This window comes from Mytilus galloprovincialis, chromosome 14, assembly GCF_965363235.1.
Source record: "Mytilus galloprovincialis chromosome 14, xbMytGall1.hap1.1, whole genome shotgun sequence".
NCBI lineage: Eukaryota > Metazoa > Mollusca > Bivalvia > Mytilida > Mytilidae > Mytilus > Mytilus galloprovincialis.
The window spans coordinates 5435238-5455490 of NC_134851.1; the positions used below are offsets into that span (position 1 = coordinate 5435238).

The window sequence follows — 20253 nt, forward strand, 5'->3', positions numbered from 1 at the left end:
CAATTAAACGGCACATGATAGTACACGCATTTTCAATAAGGGGGTGCATTTGCGATATTTCAATATCGAAAATTTGAAGGAAAACAAACCCAACAATTCATGCTGATTTTGTTTCCTTTACTTATTGCACTTACCAGAAGTAAAGTGTTCCGAGTAGTTCAATAAGATAACACTGTTGTGAATAATTGAGGTCTTCCGAGTAGTTTTATTAGACAACCAGTAATGTAATGCAAGCCATAAATTAATTTTGATCTCCCCCCCCCCCCCCCCCCCCAATTTCCCCTCACATAAAAATAAGAAGATGTTGAATGTTGGCAATGTGTAAAAAGAATACAATTAAAGGTCAAAATATGCATTTTATTATCTGAGTAAAAAAATAATATTATCATCCCTAGGTTTTAGCAATTTATTTTATATAATAACTGTTTGTGTTACATGGTTACTGATTGGTCAATCTGAAGTATACTACCCATGATCGAAGTCTGATGTATATAGAATGTAAATAGAAAATTTAACGGATAAATCCAATGTCACTATTATGCTTCTGCATACAAAACAGACAAGGTTTTGCTACCATAGAGGTCAAGGGTCAGAGTGACTTGACTGACACACACCAAGCCCATGTTGCAACTGCATACCAAGTTTGGTATCTTTGTCCTCATATTTATTGATTTTTTTGTTTAACTGAAGACCAGTTTGGTTCAAGACATAGTTACTTTATAAATGTTATCGAGAGAACCTCCGACCTTTCGCAGGGAAGAATAGCAATCCTAGTCAATTAAGCTTGGAGTGGAAAGGACTTGCAACGTGCGACGTTCATCTTACAACAGTGACAGGCTAATGATTCAGTAGCTGAACTTCTTTTTATATAGACCACTCGGCCACCCATGATCCCTCTTAAGATTGAACGTGGCTGTGTATTTATACATCCCGCATAAGCAAAAGGAAATCCTTTTATTTCACTGGTTAAACTGTCGTTTAGAAGAGGGCCAGTCAACAATATTTCTATGAAGGAATTTAGAGATATGTCAAATTAAACAACGCGCATGAAACTTTTAGCATGACATGATACTACATCAGTCGAGACATTAACTAGATTATTGCAGATGCTTCGCTTGCCGCATGACAAGTGTCCATGTTCGAGTACAGTGTAAAGATAGACTTCATTTTTTTTTATATAAATAAGGCCGTTAGTTTTCTCGTTTGAATTTTTTTACATTGTCATTTCGGGGCCTTTTATAGCTGACTATGTGGTACGGGTTTTGCTCATTATTGAAGACCGTACGGTGACCTATAGTTGTTAATTTCTCTGTCATTTTGGTCTCTTGTTGGCAGTTGTCTCATTGGCAATCATACCACATCTTCTTTTTTATACTCCCTAAGCTTAATGGCAATATAATTGATCGATTGTCGAATTCAGTTGATCTACTTACAGTGCCTACTTATTTTAATTGTAATGTGCTTGTTCTGAAACATACGCATGCATTGGTGGTCATAATTTTTATTATGCAGTTTTCTGCTCATTTGTTTCGGCTGTTGTACATTTTACACATTCACCGTTTTCTTCATCTATATTGTCATGACTGTGAAATATTCACATCTCGATGTTCAGCAATGAACATTTTCTATCATTTACAGTTTGATCACATTTCGTTGAAAGGTTTGTGTGCGAAAACCCCTTAATAGACGTGAAAGTCAATCTGAAACTAAAGTACTTTATTTAGAAACTACTACTACAGTAACGGACAAATTCTATAGCCGGCTTTTTTTCCAGCATGAGTGATTCAAGCTATTTTAGAAACACGTATTTTTCTAATGTAAACTTGGTGTAAAACACACCTACCACATCCAGGGTTTCAACTCAGAATCTCAATGAGAGCCTATTACTACACTAAATGAACTACTGTAACTACTCAGCTAAGGCAAAGCTAAACTGTATAAATCAAAAATTTGTGTTTGCTAAACTTGGCAGTATAAAATCATATTAAAGAATAGACCTTAAAGTAAGAATTCTCAACCCTGAGCTCAAAATCAGGCACCATACCATTTAATACATGTCTTAGTATTAGTTAGTTTCTAGCAGGTTTATAAAACTCGTATCTTAAACATGTGTATTAAAATATAAACATAAAATAAGGCGATTAAAATAACAAAAGATATGTTTTTGTAAAAGATTAAATATAGTATATAATGTTTGTTTGTCTTTATCGATTGTTCGAAACCTCTACTTTTTTTTGGTCTGAATCGATCATTGTTCGATACATTTACTTTTTGACGGTCTTTGTCGATTCTTCATACGAAGGTGGTCCCGGATACGCTGGTGGTAGCTCCTGATCACGTTCCATCACTGGAGCCGACGCTTCCGGGAATGTAGAGTATTGTGCGCCTGTTGGATTTTGCAATACCCTATACGGTGTAGATGTCGGTTTTGTTCTCCTACGAATACAAGCAAAGTAAATAACAGCACTTATTGAAATCCCGATACCCAGTGGCATGATAAAGAAAAGTCCCACGAAAACTCCGGCCCGTCTGTAACACGTTGAATCCACTTCTATGTTTTCAGTATTGATGTGGGGTATTTCAACGACGACAGTTTCACTATAATCGTCATTGGTGTATGACACATCACATTCGTAAGAATTCATACATTTGTGGACGGCAGACGACAAATCATAGTACGTTCTTTTTAGTTCGATTGTAACGGTCACGCTGACTGGATCCGAATAATCTAGATGGTTTGCAAACACAAAGTAATATTCGTCAGATGTATATGCAATATGCAGGAAAGTAGAGTTGCCATCGTTACATTCGTCTGTTGCCTTATGATATTCAAAGCACGAGTCACAATAGTTATCGTTCTTCCATCTTTGTAAGTTTTGTTTTCCTTTAACAAAATAATAATCAACTCCTTTTCTAGAGTAACTAGAACACGCTTTAATTGTCACAAACGAATTTTCTAATAGGTAAAAACCCCAATATTCAAACATCTGACTCCCTAAACTGGAATATTTATTGTAAGTAAAGGTAGTTTTGTTTTTTTGTATTAATGACTGGTTTGTTTGGTAACATGTACACAGATACTGGGTAATTTTGACTTTTGACATTAACCCCGGTACAAAATCTCGGTGAAATCCCGTTAGAGATATGTCGCATGTCGCTTGAAGAAGTGTCGGTTGTATGTTTTCCGTATGTTCCAAATGAGACGGATAACGAAGTTATTAAAGTTATTGCAATAACCAGAAACCAAAGAAATCTCAAGCGTGACTTTGGTTTTAACGAAACACACGTGATTGCTAGACAACACGATTTACAGCAAGTACAGTCACAATCATCTGAACCTCCCGATCCGCGACCATAACTCCGAGGGGACGAATAATAATTATTTGAGTAGACTGTCGTGCGGAATCCTCCGCCACTGAATCCCCCACCCCCGCTGAAACCACCTCCGCCACCACCAGAACAATGTCCGCCTCCGTGAACCATATCAAAATCTACAATGACACAAGCAAAGGTTTTAATCAGGCGTTAATTATTAACTGGTACCATTGTTAAATTCGGATTTAATAATTTTACCTGACACACTGTTATTTCATTCCATATTTCGTCCTGAAAACAAAACTCAAATGCATTGCAATCGGTTAGTGAAATTTCAATTAAAGTGTTTGTAACTGCATTGTATCTCTAGCGCACATATACAAAATTAATAGTAAAATGCTTTTTAAATTCAATGCTTGCGAAAGGATCTTTTAAATATCGACGTCCAAAAAGAGAGGCGAATGATGACATTGTGACAATCAAAATCACATATCTTTAAATTTTAACCAATAAAACTATATATATGGCAACAAAAAAGTGAAATAGACCAAAAGACAAACAAGGGTATACAAAACACAACATAGACAACTATAAACTGAGCAACACAAACCCATCGAAACCAGTGGTGGTGTCATGTGCCCTAGAGGGTCTTAAGCAGGTCCAGAAAGATGTCTGTTTCTCTTGTGTCATCCTTCGTGTTGCTGATAAGTAATAGTGAATTTACCTCATTCTATCAGGGGGTCTGGAAGGGGATCTTCATTTATATCTTTTGTATTTTGAGCCATTTTTCTTTATGCTTTCTTTATGTATTTATCCCCATATCCCCATATTCTCTAGTCTTTATTTTTAACACACAAACATTCGAAATTCTTTAACTAATATTTGTCTCAGTTTCTGTTTGCCTTTTTTTAAACCTATTTTTTCTGTCTATTTTGATAACCCCACCAAGTCCGTATAATGTGCCCATAACGTACGTATGTACCTGTAGCTATCTCGGGCGGGGGGGGGAGGAGTTTGTAGTGCCCCCTCCCCATCCCCCCCGGAGGTAGCTATACTTCAAGAAACACGTGTACGTACTGAAATTGGTAGTGTGTGGTTGTACGAATATAGTCCTTAGTAAGGACAGTGTGTGACTCGATATTTTTTTATGAATCCCCTTCCAAATGTTTTTCTCCATGTTTTATACCTCAAATAGCAAGTTTGGTGGGGTGGGGGTGGAATGACGCTGTCAAAAAAATAGGGTCATGAATGTGATATGGTCCAGCTGAAAAAGGTTAAACATTAGCACTGTAAAAAGATTGCAAGACCCCCTTAACATAAAATTTTCCATATTTTGAGTTAGAGCCGATGAAGTTATCTGTAATTTTCATTTAATTTGTCCCAAAAGTAGTACAACACACTGTAAAAATATTATTGAGAAAGCGCAGGTGGGTTTTTCTAATTTTCATTTATTGTCTAAAAGAAATTCACTGCGAAATAACTGTGTACTCGGACCAGATGTGTCTTGAAAGTAATAAATAGTAAAACGGCGCCTAGCTCATATCAACCAAGGACGTACATATATAAGTACTAACTACTTGCGTAAACATAGGAAGTTTTTTCTTTTTCCGTTTGTTAGACCGATGAACCAGTGAACCTTATATAGTCTGCATGTAATAGTGTTACCGTATCAAGACATGTGAAAATCTAAATAATAAAACACGACGTAAAGTTATGCATTTAAAATGTATATTCTAATAAAAAGAAACTTACTTGTGTAAAATGAAATCTACTATAGGTGTGTGTACGTGTGAAACAACTTAATACACGTATATTTATAAATTTATTTATTTATCAAAATCACCTGACCTATTGTTATGACAAACCATGTGATTTAAATGTTTAACATTACGAAATACATTTATCGACAAAAATAGACGCTTGGTTGTACAGGCGGGATTTTTTTAAATAGACAAACAAGACAAGATGTCTCGCCTCTTATAAAACATTTACATAATAATACAACTTTATATATAAACAAAAGCCACCATAAAAAGAGTTATGAGAGACTATAAAAATGGTATATACATTTACATGTAATTAATATTTGAGCGAAATATCCAGCAGTGTCAGTTGCATGGTCACTTTTTAGTTGGATATTAGCCGTTACTTAAACCGTGTATGAAAAAGTTATGGGGGAAATGTTTTAGTTAAATATTTTTACATAATCTGGTAAGTTTATAGCCTGGACTTTGTATTAGGGAACAACCATTAAACTTCAAATATTGCGTGCTTTGTATGCACCACCTACAGACATTATGATGTTCTAGCTCTGCGTCCATTCGTTCGTTCGTCCGTCCGTTCGTTCGTCCGTCCATTCGTTCGTCTGTCCTGCTTCTGGTTACAGTTTTTTTTTTATCAAGGTAGTATTTGATGACGTTGAAGTTCAATCAACTTGAAACTTAGTACACATTTTCGCGATGACATAATTATGATTTTTTTTATTTTGATGCCAAATTATAGTTTTGATCCACAATATCACGGTCTAATGAACATAGAAAATGATAGCAATAGTATACTACCGCGGGGATCACTTCTAACCTCTCAAATCAGTTCTATCGAAAAACTGTCAGCAGAACTGACTAAATCAGTTCTAACCGTAGAACTGTCAGCAGAACTGACCAAATGAGTTCTAACCGTAGAACTGCCAGCAGAACTGACTAAATCAGTTCTAACCGTAGAACTATCGGCAGAACTGTCCAAATCAGTTCTAGTCGTAGAACTGTCAGCAGAACTGACCGAATCAGTTCTAACCGTAGAACTGTCAGAAGAACTGATCAAATCAGTTCTAACCGTAGAACTGTCAGAGGAACTGTCCAAACCAGTTCTAACCGTAGAACTGTCAGAAGACCTGTCCAAATCAGTTCTAACCGTAGAACTGTCAGAAGAACTGTCCAAATCCGTTCTAACCGTAGAACTGTCAGAAGAACTGTCCAAATCCGTTCTAACCGTAGAACAGTCAGAAGAACTGTCCAAATCCGTTCTAACCGTAGAACTGTCAGAAAAACTGACCAAATCAGTTCTTACATTGAACTGTCAGAAGAACTGACCAAATCAGTTCTTACATTGAACTATCAGAAGAACTGACCAAATCAATTATAACCGTACGAGAACTGTCAGAAGAACTGTCCAAACCAGTTCTAACCGTAGAACTGTCCAAATCATTCTAACCGTAGAACTGTCAGAAGAACTGACCAAATCAGTTCTTACCGTAGAACTGTCAGAAGAACTGTCCAAATCAGTTCTAACCACAGAACTGTCAGAGAAACTGTCCAAACCAGATCGAACCGTAGAACTGTCAGAAGACCTGACCAAATCAGTTCTAACCGTAGAACTGTCAGAAGAACTGTCCAAATCCGTTCTAAACGTAGAAATGTCAGAAAAACTGTTCAAATCAGTTCTAACCGTAGCACTTTCAGAAGAACTGTCCAAATCAGTTCTAACCGTAGAACTGTAAGAAGAACTGACCAAATCAGTTCTAACCGTAGAACTGTCAGAAGAACTTACCAAATCAGTTCTTACATTGAACTGTCAGAAGAACTGACCAAATCAGTTCTTACATTGAACTGTCAGAAGAACTGACCAAATCAGTTATAACCGTACTAGAACTGTCAGAAGAACTGTCCAAACCAGTTCTAGAACTGTCAGAAGAACTGTTCAAACCAGTTCTAACCGTAGAAGTGTCAGAAGAACTGACCAAATAAGTTCTTACCGTAGAACTGTCAGAAGAACTGTCAGAGGAACTGTCCAAACCAGTTCTAACCGTAGAACTGTCAGAGGAACTGTCCAAACCAGTTCTAACCGTAGAACTGTCAGAAGACCTGACCAAATCAGTTATAACCGTAGAACTGTCAGAAGAACTGTCCAAATCCGTTCTAACCGTAGAACTGTCAGAAGAACTGTCCAAATCCGTTCTAACCGTAGAACAGTCAGAAGAACTGTCCAAATCCGTTCTAACCGTAGAACTGTCAGAAGAACTGTCCAAATCCGTTCTAACCGTAGAACTGTCAGAAGAGCTGTCCAAATCATTTCTAACCGTAGAACTGTCAAAAGAACTTATCAAACCGTAGAACTGTCAGAAGAACTGTCCAAAACAGTTCTAAACGTAGAACTGTCAGAAGAACTGACCAAATGAGTTCAAACCGTAGAACTATCAGAAGAACTGACTAAATCAGTTATAACCATAGAACTGTCAGAAGAACTGACCAAATCAGTTCAAACCGTAGAACTGTCAGAAGAACTGACTAAATCAGTTCTAACCGTAGAACTGTCAGAAGATCTGACCAAATCAGTTCTAACCGTAGAACTGTCAGAAGAACTGACCAAATCAGTTCTTACATTGAACTGTCAGAAGAACTGTCCAAATCAGTTCTGACCGGAGAACTGTCAGAAGAACTGACCAAATCACTTCTTACTGTAGAACTGTAAGTACTAACCGTAGAACTGGCAGAGGAACTGTCCAAATCAGTTCTAACCGTAGAACTGTCAGAAGAACTGACCAAATCAGTTCTAACCGTAGAACTGTCAGAAGAACTGACCAAATCAGTTCTAATCGTAGAACTGTCAACAGAAATGAATAAATCAGTTCTTACACTAATTATAAAATAACACCCATACAGTGTCTCTGATTTAGTTACCGCTAGATTTGGACAACGAGAGATAACTCTATCATCTTCATATGTCTTATTCATTCAATGCATGGCCAACGTATAAATTCTGTCTTTTATAAAACAGCATGTACATATCCTTACTTTGGAACCATCATTATTCAAGTTTGACTAAACGATTTATACAAAAAGAATTTAAATGAGAAGGGAAAAATAAAGAAATAGAAAATATACGCAGAACTTGAAAAAAAAAAAGAATCATAGATATACATTTAGAGCAGTCAAGAATAAGTTAATAGCTTTATTGAAAGTACTAAATGACTTCAAAAAGCTTTTCAAAAGTAGCAGGCTTACACATAATTTCATAAAAAAGAAGATATGTTCTATGACATAACCCGACCTGGTTCGTCAACTTTCTGCGCAGACACTAATGACGTTTTACATGCATAGTCTGGATACCAGCTGTAATCTCTTGAATACAGACTTAATGAGTTTGAAAATGTATATCCCATATACAGGTAAAGTTGGAATATTGCTGCTGAGATGGATGACATTTTTAACTTCAAAATAAAGACTGCCTCGTTTGTCATTGATTCTGGTACTGAGATGACTGCATATGTCAAACTCGAGGTACATGTATCAGTCTTAAAATGAAGCGGAGGAAAACATGTATGTTTTTCTTTGAATTTCTTTATCGGAAAGATAAATTAATCGCACCCAATCAGAAAAGTTTGGATTATTAATGGAGAGAACGTCATCAATACATCTGAATGTGAAATTAAATGATATTGCTTCTTTGGAGAAACCCGACTCATATGAAAATAAGAAGAGGTCGACAAGAAAATGCGCACAGCTCTTTCTCATAAATAAGCCGAAGTTTATCTCAAAATTCAATACATATGTTGTCAATAAGACATTACAGCATACTGAGCGCTTGATTATCAGTGTCGCTCGTTTTACCTTTTCGTTCACTGCTAACAAAATATGTCTTATTGTATCACAATTAAAAAAATATAGTGCTTACCCGACTATAGTTGAATCGTTCATGTTATATAAGCATTATGATTAATAAGATATGCTATACAACTATTGACGAAGTTCTCGACTTTGGGATAAGCACCAGTGACAGATTCATGGGGCACAGAGAGAGTACGTTCCTTTTAATCGCCAAATACAATAATTATATCACGATTGGTGTTATTTTTAAGCATATATTATCTAATACCAAAATATCAAAATTGATAAAAATAATACTGTATGATAAACTTTTCATAGCCAAGTTATTAAAATCACGCTCAAACTGTCTTACCTGCTGAAAAGAAACCATGCATTCATTTATGGCAGGGCTATTTAACCGGCCCCGGCAAACTAGACTCTTTGGTTCTATTTTGCCAGCTTCGGCAGCTTCGGCAAATTTGCGATTTATATAGAGTTTTGCTATTTGACGGTCTTATTTCAGATCGATTTTAGACTAAATGAAATTGATTGTTCATTGACGTTTGAAAATGGAATACAATTACTTCTTTGTCAAAAATTTGTTTCAAAAGCTATGTTCAACTCATACAGAGAACCAAAGCACTATACATGATCTAGCTGCTAGATTTTGAAGTTCTTTGAAAAGGGCAACTATGTGAAACTGTGGAAAGTTAACATTATTCAAGGACAATAATTTATAAAATTGAAAGCACCAAACAAAACCTTTATTAACGTACTAGTCTGTGGTGCAAGTCAAGCACTATTGATTTGTTCATTGTGCAGAAGACTAAAATTTTAAAAGCATGCATGTATAACTACAAATAAATTCAATTTATATCAATCAATATATAAAAATACCACATTTATAATACTAAATCAACAACAACGAGCACACATATTACCTAAAATTAGGATCGCAGCAGTCTTCAGCTTTTTAGAAAGCACAAACTTGTGTATCTTTAACTTCAAAGTGGACCTAAAATACATTTTAAACTTACTTTTAGAATGATTTTAGTTTATGTACTAGCGAGCAACACCTGGGAACAGTAGGTCAATAATATATGTTCCTGGCAACACCAACACAATTGTTTATGTTGATCTCCAGCGTTGTTCAAAATACAACTGACATTGCAATTTCCATTGTGACGTTAATCACGCGCAGCCCATGTTTTATTGAAATTAGAACATGGCTTTGTATCCAAATTAAACGAAAGAAGGACGTCAAATTAGAATGTCAATTTTAGTTTGCATTCTATGCTTACGTATACATGTTATTGTTTTATAATAATCATTGTGATATATATGTATCATGCTCGACAAGGGCCCATGATTGGTATAATAAAATAATGTCTAATGTCTAAATAATGTCATATTGTTTTTAAAACAAGACACATTTCGTCAGTACAAACACCTTTTCCTTTCTTTTCCCTGTGATCAATATTGTTTACCCTTGAAACCCACATCCAACTTTATTTGTGTCCAATATAGGCTGTCTGTAGGACAGTACAGTATGATGTGTTTTAAAAACCGCCGGTAGCAGTTTATATTTTTTGTTTAGAATGGGCCGAGTTCTGTTTTGGACCGAGTTGTCCATCGGCACTCTTCCTTCTGGCGAATGGAAATCCTTCTTTCAAATAGTTGCATGGTCACTAAATAGTACGATGATATCAGTGGTTTGAAAATTAAAATAAACAAATGGTTCAGGAAGTTGCTGACGTATCAACTCTTACTGCTATTTATATAAGGTAAACTTAATGTTCATCATAACAAATTGACGAACATTGCTAAAAATTACTCTGAGAAAAAAATAATCTCTTTTTAAATTTACTTTTAAAAGTTCTTAGACCACATTCATTCTGTGTCTGAAACTTATGATCTGTTAAATATTTTTAAATCACAATGAATCAAAATATACAGAGCTGTAATTACTTGATACATAAGAGTCAGATAGCTAAATATAGATCTATACACATTTGATTCTAATTTTATCATGTTTATTTATCAATCATGATCATGAAGAAAAATATAAATTGGAAACCTATTTATTGTTAAATATTTCATTTTATAGATGTCAGTTTGTGGTCTAGTGGTTTAGACCGATGGCTACAGTGCTGAAGATCCCGAGTGAGAATGGGATGCTAAAAAAGTCAGTACATCAGAAGGGTGATTTTCACCCTCTAACACACTGACAACTCTGGTACATGTACCTAGACGGAAGTTTAAATAGCATGGGTACTATGGGGGCCTTGGTTGGTCAAAGTTGTTCCCAACTTTGACTCTGGGGATCAATCTGCTGATAGCTCTTCGGTTTGTCTGTTCCCGCCAAGCAGCTCGGTGGTTCTCTCCAACTAATGAACTACTTTGGTTTCTTCCACCATAATAACAGACTATCCATGGTGTCCTAACACTCCTTGTTGATGGGTTGGAAATTGTCTGAATCAGATTATTTTTTTCGCGCCTCGGAATCGCTCGAACAATTAAATGTCTAATTAGTTTTTCAATGCTATATATCAATCAGATATTTTTTTCCAAATTTTTACACTATATATGATAAGGTATGGGGGATATCTGATTCATAATCATTTATTTTGTTCTCTGCTTAAACAAATTTTTTTTTCATTAATTTGGAAATCAGAAGATTTTTTTTAGAAAAAAACCTAAATCTCACTTGAAGTTAAATGAATGTACCCTTTAATCATGTTAATGATTACTAAGATTTTGGAAACTTTTTTAGCTCACCTGGCCCGAAGGGCCAAGTGAGCTTTTCTCATCACTTGGCGTCCGGCGTCCGTCGTCGTCGTCGTCGTCGTCCTGCGTCCGGCGTTAACTTTTACAAAAATCTTCTCCTCTGAAACTACTAGGCCAAATTAAACCAAACTTGGCCACAATCATCATTGGGGTATCTAGTTTAAAAATTGTGTCCGGTGACCCCGCCAACTAACCAAGATGGCCGCCATGGCTATAAATAGAACATAGTGGTAAAATGCAGTTTTTGGCTTATAACTCAAAAACCAAAGCATTTAGGGAAAATCTGACATGGGGTAATATTGTTAATCAGGTTAAGATCTATCTGCCCTGAAATTTTCAGATGAATCTGACATTCCGTTGTTAGGTTGCTGCCCCTGAATTGGTAATTTTAAGGAAATTTTGTTGTTTTTGGTTATTATCTTGAATATTATTTTAGATAGAGATAAACTGTAAAAAGCAATAATGTTCAGCAAAGTAAGATCTACAAATAAGTCAACATGACCAAAATGATCAGTTGACCACTTTAGGAGTTATTGCCCTTTATAGTCAATTTTTAACCATTTTTCGTAAATCTTAGTAATCTTTTAGAAAAATCTTCTCCTCTGAAACTGCTGGGCCAAATTATTTGAAACTTGGCCACAATCATCATTGGGGTATCTAGTTTAAAAATTGTGTCCGGTGACCCCGCCAACTAACCAAGATGACCGCCATGGCTATAAATAGAACATAGGGGTAAAATGCAGTTTTTGGCTTATAACTCAAAAACCAAAGCATTTAGAGCAAATCTGACGTGGGTAAAATTGTTAATCAGGTGAAGATCTATCTGCCCTGAAATTTTCAGATGAATTGGACAACCTGTTTTTGGGTTGCGGCCCCTGAATTGGTAATTTTAAGGAAATTTTGCTGTTTTTGGTTATTATATTGAATATTATTATAGATATAGGTAAACTGTAAACAGCAATAATGTTCAGCAAGGTCAGATTTACAAATAAGTCAACATGACCAAAATGGTCAGTTGACCTCTTTAGGAGTTATTGCCCTTTAAAGTTAATTTTTAACCATTTTTCGTAAATTTTATATATCTTTTACTAAAATCTTCTTCTCTGAAACTGCTGTGCCAAATTGATCCAAACTTGGCCACAATCATCTTTGGGGTTTCTTGTTTAAAAAATGTGTCTGGTGACCTGGCCATCAAACCAAGATGGCCGCCACGGCTAAAAATAGAACATAGGGGTAAAATGCAGTTTTTGGCTTATAACTCAAAAACCAAATAATTTAGAGAAAATCTGACATGAAGTAAAATTGTTAATCAGGTCAAGATCTATCTGCCCTGAAATTTTCAGATGAATTGGACAACCTGTTTTTGGGTTGCGGCCCCTGAATTGGTAATTTTAAGGAAATTTTGCTGTTTTTGGTTATTATATTGAATATTATTATAGATATAGGTAAACTGTAAACAGCAATAATGTTCAGCAAAGTAAGATCTACAAATAAGTCAACATGAACAAAATGGTCAATTGACCCCTGTAGGAGTAATTGACCTTTGTAGTCAATTTTCAATCTGCTTCCTTTGTTTAATATTCACATAGACCAAGGTGAGCGACACAGGCTCTTTAGAGCCTCTAGTTTTTTCTTCTTATAATTAGAAAAATAAAAAAATCGAAGAACTTTGAGGTATGTTTGTTTGCTATTATTTACATGATTTAAGAATTAATTTAATTTTGGATCTAACACCTCTTCTGATTAGCTGACATTGCTTTGTTTATCAGCTCATTGACATAATTTTTTCATGTGACTGTGATGTCATCAATATTTTTTCATGATTTACTTTGGTTTAAAATGGAATTTAGAATTAAATTATACATGATTATAAGAAATAAACTTTATATTTTTTCTGTCTATTCGAAATAACATAAAGAATGTGGTGCACACTTTAAAATAACCTGCTACACATGTTATTCAGTGTGCACCACATTTTGATGTTATTTCGAATAGACAGAAAAAATATTACAGTCATTCCATAAATCCATTAATTTTCAGTATGCTTATAATATCTATATATTATTTTTTTATGAAGCTAACCCCTTTAACATGTTTAAAAACTCAGCTAATATTATCAATTTTGAAATAAATAAATAAATAAAATTCTTGGTGTAGACAAACAATGACAAAGAAAACACAGCATGGTTCTTGGATTAGCCAAAATGATTATGATGTCTAGATCATGAAAGGCTATTCAAATATATGTTTGCTTTGAGGCCTTATACATTGTTATAACTCCAAATAGTTATGACATCTTGAAAGGCGATAATTGTTTTGCTTTGAGGCTTTATTAGTCAAAATAATATAACAATGAATTGATCACTTATTCAATATAAACCATGTCATTTAAAAAAAAGATAGGTATGTTCATGTTTCAATGCTTGTACATATTTACATACAAAATACATAAAAAAGAATACAAAAAATCAACATTCAACATGTTCAACTGATACGAAAAGGTTATTAATAATTTATAATTAGTTTCTATTAGTCATGTTAGTTGTCAAAATTTAATGTTTATAACACATAAAACCTATGTATCTACTGGCCTGTGATTGTCTTAAGCAATGTTGAGAGTACAATTGTTGGGAAATTTATATCAACTCTGAAATTATATACAATTTATACACAAATGATGTAACATTTATTCTTGCAATACTGTTTTTTCTTTATTTTGTTGAACGTAATTTATAAGTACCAGGGTACAGCACTACATATTGTTCAAAGAAGATGAATATAAAATCTTAACCTGAAGAAACATCATCATATATCTACTACCAATGATTAGACTGCAATTGTCTTAAGCAATGTCTGACAGAACCATTGTTGTGAAAATTATTATACAACATAATGTTTATTCTTGCAATTATGTTTTTTTCTTTTTTAGTTGAACGTATAAGTACCAGTTATATTGTAAAAAGATGATGAATGTAAAATCTGAACCTGTAGAAGTTGATGATAATGTGTCAGAAACCCACCAGGGAGAAGCTAATACATCTTGCACTAGTTTCGATCCAAAGACAATAAAATGTGAGTCTATTATCGAACTTGAAGAGGAAAACAAAACCAAACTGCAGTACCAACCATGCCAACAGACAGCTGAGTCAAACAATGAAAGCAACACTTTTGAACAAGGTATCATGAACAAATGAAAATAAAGCATTTTTAGTGGAAGGGGCATTAAGAGCTTACGATACAGTTACAGGGGAGGTAATGACATTGTTAACGTAAAATGTTATTTTTGCGACGTCAGTGACATATCGGGAAATGATGCATTTTTCGACTGATTTTTATTATTCAAACTTATTTAATTTGAAAACGAGTGCATGGACCCCCATTTTTTAAAACAACATTTTGTTCCATTTTGCAGGGAAATTCTGTGGACCAAATTTTATAAAACTGTAAATAGTGCAGTTTTTTTAATTTTGAAAAATATACAGCAAAAAATGACGTTTTTTTCTCAATTCTTGACCATTTGATAAATATGACTTATTTCTGAACAAAAATGCATAAATTTTTAGAATACTTATACAATACAGAAATTACAAAATACTTAACAAAAAACAATTTGTGTTTATCTTTTAAAACCAAAAAGATATATATGTCTTTCTTTAGAACGGGAAAATACGGCCATAAATCCGAATTTTGAGCAAATATACAAAATTTCGATCTAATTTAACTCAAAAAGTAGCACATGAAGGTATATTTTTTATTACATATTTGATTTAATCAGGTAAAAAATAGGCTATATGCAAATTTTCATCAACTTGTAAATACGGGATCAAAACTGTAATGTATGCCCTTAAGTTTTACCCTTGTCAGTCTGTATGTACGTCTTTCAAGTTTACTGGTTGAAACCCCCCCTTTTTTTTGAACGATCAATGCATTTGAGTGGGACATATAGTTGGAATCCCCCAACCCCTCTTTTGTCCTGGGTTGGGACCCTCCACCTTTTTAAAATGTCATGTGACCGTGACATCATCAACGTTTTTTTCTTGATTTAAAATGGAATTTAGAATTAAATTATAAGAAATGACTGTAATATTTTTTCTGTCTATTCAAAATAACATAAAGAATGTGGTACACACTTTAAAATAACCTGCTACACAGGTTATTCAGTGTGCACCACATGTTTGATGTTATTTTTTCATAGAAAAACATATTACAGTCATTTCTTAAAAAAAAAAATTTTAGAAAAGAATATATTGGAACATTTTAAGTGACACCCCAACTTAAAAAATATGTTCTGAGGACTTTTTGCAGTTTTGTTTAAGAAATGGAAACCTATTTTGAACATTTGTACATTGTAAATATAAAAAAAAGAAGATGTGGTATGATTGTCAATGAGACAACTATCCACAAGAGACAAAAATGACACAGAAATTAAAAACTATAGGTCACTGTACGGCCTTCAACAATGAGCAAAGCCCAAAGCCCATACTGCATCGTCAGCTATAAAAGGCCCGGAAATGACAATGTAAAACATTGGTTGTGTACATGTACAAGTGTGACCATTGTAATTAGAAAAGTCATGTATATGTGGCAAGACCCATAATTTTTTGTGAGGAGGAGATTTTGTATCATTATAGGGCTAACTATTTTTCAATCTAAATAATTTTTTTATCTATCATGTCTAATTTTTACAATCTTCTTAAACAATGGTCGGGGTGCACATATTAAATTTACTGATGTTTGTCAAGAAAACAAAATTAAAATGCTTCCTACCTGAGCCTTTTCTCAACTTTTAAATAGTAAAGGTGTGTATTTTGTTTTGTAAAATACCAATTTAACATGCTTATAAATAACTGATAATAGTTGATAATTAACAAGTTGGAAACATGACATTTAAAGGTTACTTTATCTGTTGAATCAATGTTCTTCGTCGTATTTGACATTTTATGTTAGGCCAGACGAAGACTTTAGACATGTAAGAGTTTTAGGAAATTAGAAATAAATCTGAAGAAAAGTTGGTAGGTTTGAAAATAATTTTTTTCATTTTTTTTTACCTTTTCATACTACATATACTACTGCAAAAATTTTGGTTCTTATAATGCTATCATGTAGACTTCATCGTAGGCGTAGTTGTTGTCGTTAGAAGACACATTTGATTTCACGACAATTACTGTAGAGGTTTAGTTTTTAAGTGAATGGATCTCTATGAAATTTTACCAGAAGGTTTTTCAAAAAGTTGGGAAAGGGGGGGGGGGGGGGGTTCAATTTTTTGTTGTTGATAATATTTTATTTTCCAAAAAATTCTTCAACAGCACAGTATTGCACAATATCACTGTATTATGCAATAGCAAGAAATCTTCTTATGAAAATAAATAAAAAAATTTTAACCGATGTCAATGTGATTAATTCAAAGTCTTGCAATTTTAACCTTTCATTATTGCTATTCATATCAGGATGCAATTGGCGAAGCATTCTATTAAAGTTTTAAGACTTGATCATCTCTCGACTATTTCAGACAATGTCACTTTCCAGTTGGGTGGCATTAGAGACGGTATCCTGGATCAGATGATACAACAGCAGACTCCAGAACAACAGCTGATGATAGCAGAAGCTGAATCGAAAGCAATGGGCTCAAATACAGAAAATATGACAGGTAGCAAAAATTATATATTGCTAGATAAGGAGAAAAAAGAAATAAATGTGCTACTGAGTCAATTTCGCCAATTAATATTCTCAATATTTTATAGTTTACTTGTACATTGTAGTTGATTTGTTTAATAAATTTAATTTGTCTGTGACTTCTTATCTATTTCCATTTTCTTAGCTTAGTTATAAGTAAGCTTATTTCATCATTTCAGATTTAGCTGATGACAATAAAGTGAAGACTAGTAACCATGGTGATGAGAATACTAATGATCTACACAAACAATCAAACACACAAACAAATATGCTTACTTCAACATTGAGGACAGAAGTTGAAATGGTCATTGTTGGCTACACACAAACAGACTCTGAAAAGGATAGTTGTTCAAACAAAGACAAAATTCAGCAATCAACTACATGTCAGTCTTGTGGCCTGGACACTGCAAATGCACAGAATATAGATATAACTGTCAAAGTTGAGGTTGGGTCGACCGCATGCCATTCCTGCGGTAGATCGGATAATTTTACTTCACTAACACTAAACCCGCATGGAGAAAATTTCAATGCAAAAAAAGATCATCTTAGAATGCAAACGGATAAAACCAAAGATTCTCCTTTCACAAAAGAGAAAAATGATTTAGAAAACCATGATGATCAAGCTAGTTTGAAATTGAAGCATAAAGGAACTCACAAAGCCCAAAAAACATTCCAATGTGAAATCTGCAATAAAACATTTTCTCAGAGTAGAGACTTCAAACGACACAATAAAATTCACGCCGGTGATAGACCACATAAATGTGAAACATGTGATAGGACTTTTGTAATGAGTTCTGACCTAAAAAGTCATCTCCGAACACATTCAGGTGACAAACCTCATGCATGTGAAATATGCAAGAAACCATTTGCTCGACGTGATACATTAAAAATTCACTTGATGATGCACAAGGGGGAAAGACCATATGAATGCCTAGATTGTGGTAAGAGATTTATTAAGAAAGCATCGTTAAAGCTGCACTCTCAGACACACTCAGGTGTTAAACATCATGAATGTGAACTCTGTAGCAAATTTTTTGGTCGGAGCACAGATTTGAAATACCATATGCGCACACACACGGGAGAGAAACCATATCAGTGTCAAGTATGTGGTCTACAATTTGCCATGCCAGTTTATTTAAAAACTCACGCTTTGAAACACAGTGGCGAAACACCATATGAATGTAAGCTTTGCGATAAGAAATTCGTAAAGAAAAGTTCGCTAGAAGCCCATAATTTAACACACACTGGTCAAGAACCTGATCATGAATGTGAAACTTGCGGTAAAAAGTTCTACAGCGAATCTTCTTTAAAAAAACACAGTGTGATACACATGGACGAAAAGCCACACCAATGTGAATGGTGTGGCAGGTCATTTTCTCAGGCCAGCACTTTGAAGTCACATGTTACTGAAACTCATATTGGCGAGAAACCTTTTGTTTGTCACTTATGTGGTAAAAGATTTGCAAGACGAACAACTTTGAACACACATGGTCTAACACATTCGGGTATAAAATCACACGAATGTCAAATGTGTGGTAAAGGATTTTCTAGGAAGTCAGATTTAAGGAGGCATGAAAAAACACATATATCTGGAAAACGGAATAAATTGACTAATAGTGTACTCATGCATGAAGAGGAGGATGATACCCAAGGATAAGATACGATAATGTAACCATGTATCTGCTACTCTCCAGACAGGGTGTCAAGTCCATCTAAAGACCATGTTCCCATTATGTTATTCACTGGATAAGTTTGTCAATAATGCCTGCCTTTACAAAGTAATTTACCAGATATAGGGGCCCGTCTGTTTCCCTGCTCTATCAAAATTCAGTGAGCGTCTTCGTGATTGTCATTTTGCAGAATAAACTAGAAATAATGTTTGTTCCTTAATGACAGCAGTGCTGATGATCAGTCCTACAAAATTAATTTACCAAATGAACCGTACAAAACAGCATCATTTTATCAAATGTTTATTATCAACCATGAGTTGTACATGGGAAAAGGGAGTAAACAATGACCCTAAACATGCTAAATGCATAACTGATGTTTACTTAAACCAAAATGTATATGAAAATGTTACAAACTCAAAAGGGGTATTTTGAGCAAACATGAATAAGTTATTTCAGGGAAATAATGTAGTTTCATCCCATGAAATGAGTGACATTAAAGAATAAATGAAGCATACTTTCTCCTCAAGAGAATTCTTTGGTTGTTATTCACTGCTCTACTAAGATTTCAATATTCAAAATATATGTTGTACATCTTATGATCTTTGATTTACATTAAAATGTTTCTGTTCTCTTACTTTCATGACTTTAGTTTGTCTTAACCAAATCTCATGAAACTTATACACAATGATAATTACAACAAAACACAGAAAAAGATCAAGTTTGAATGTTGGTGTCGTCACTTTTACTGTTCTAGAGTTATACCCCTTTAAAAATGGAAAATCGCTGCATTTTTCGTATCTGTTCTCTAATTTCAGTTTTGAACTACCGTTCTGTAGTTATATAGTCATTGAATTAAAACAAAATGGAAGAAATTCTCTTTGAAAAAGTAAGGAATTATATTATGATTGCCAATAAGACAACTATCCAAGTGTGGATACAATGATAGTCTTGTCTTTAAAAACAACGGATTATAACTTATTTGTGATTATTTCTTTGGAAGATAATTTTGTGTAGGTCACCATATTGTCTCCAATAACGATAAAAAGTACATTTATACGGAATCACACGTAGAGTACTATACCGGAAACTAATGAACCGGTGGCACGGGTTGTATAAATAGATCGCACTGCGACAAAAAAAAAAAAACCGGATGGGTAAACATCTTTTTATACGACCGCAAAATTTGAAAATTTTTTCGTCGTATATTGCTATCACGTTGGCGTCGT

General features: G+C 34.3%; 1 protein-coding gene and 1 pseudogene across 3 annotated transcripts; one reads left to right on the top strand and one right to left on the bottom strand.

Moving 5' to 3' along the window:
- Window positions 1–2025: 2025 nt before the first annotated feature.
- Window positions 2026–5158, bottom strand: LOC143059182 (uncharacterized; annotated as a pseudogene).
- Window positions 5159–10562: 5404 nt separating this feature from the next.
- LOC143059183 (uncharacterized) lies at window positions 10563–19661 on the top strand. 3 transcript variants are annotated; one of them, XM_076232674.1, is made up of 4 exons: window positions 10563–10681; window positions 14614–14756; window positions 17194–17331; window positions 17537–19661. In XM_076232674.1, exons 2-4 carry the CDS (start codon window positions 14648–14650, stop codon window positions 19012–19014), a joined length of 1725 nt encoding a protein of 574 aa, XP_076088789.1. In that variant the 5' UTR covers window positions 10563–10681; window positions 14614–14647; the 3' UTR covers window positions 19015–19661. The 3 variants fall into 3 exon arrangements, 1 of the variants encoding a protein (XP_076088789.1); XR_012973418.1 differs by lacking the exon at window positions 17537–19661 and adding an exon at window positions 11005–11082 and having other exon boundaries at window positions 10583–10681; window positions 14614–14861; window positions 17194–17329; XR_012973419.1 differs by lacking the exons at window positions 10563–10681; window positions 17537–19661 and adding an exon at window positions 14100–14185 and having other exon boundaries at window positions 14614–14861; window positions 17194–17329.
- The last annotated feature ends 592 nt before the right edge of the window (window positions 19662–20253 follow it).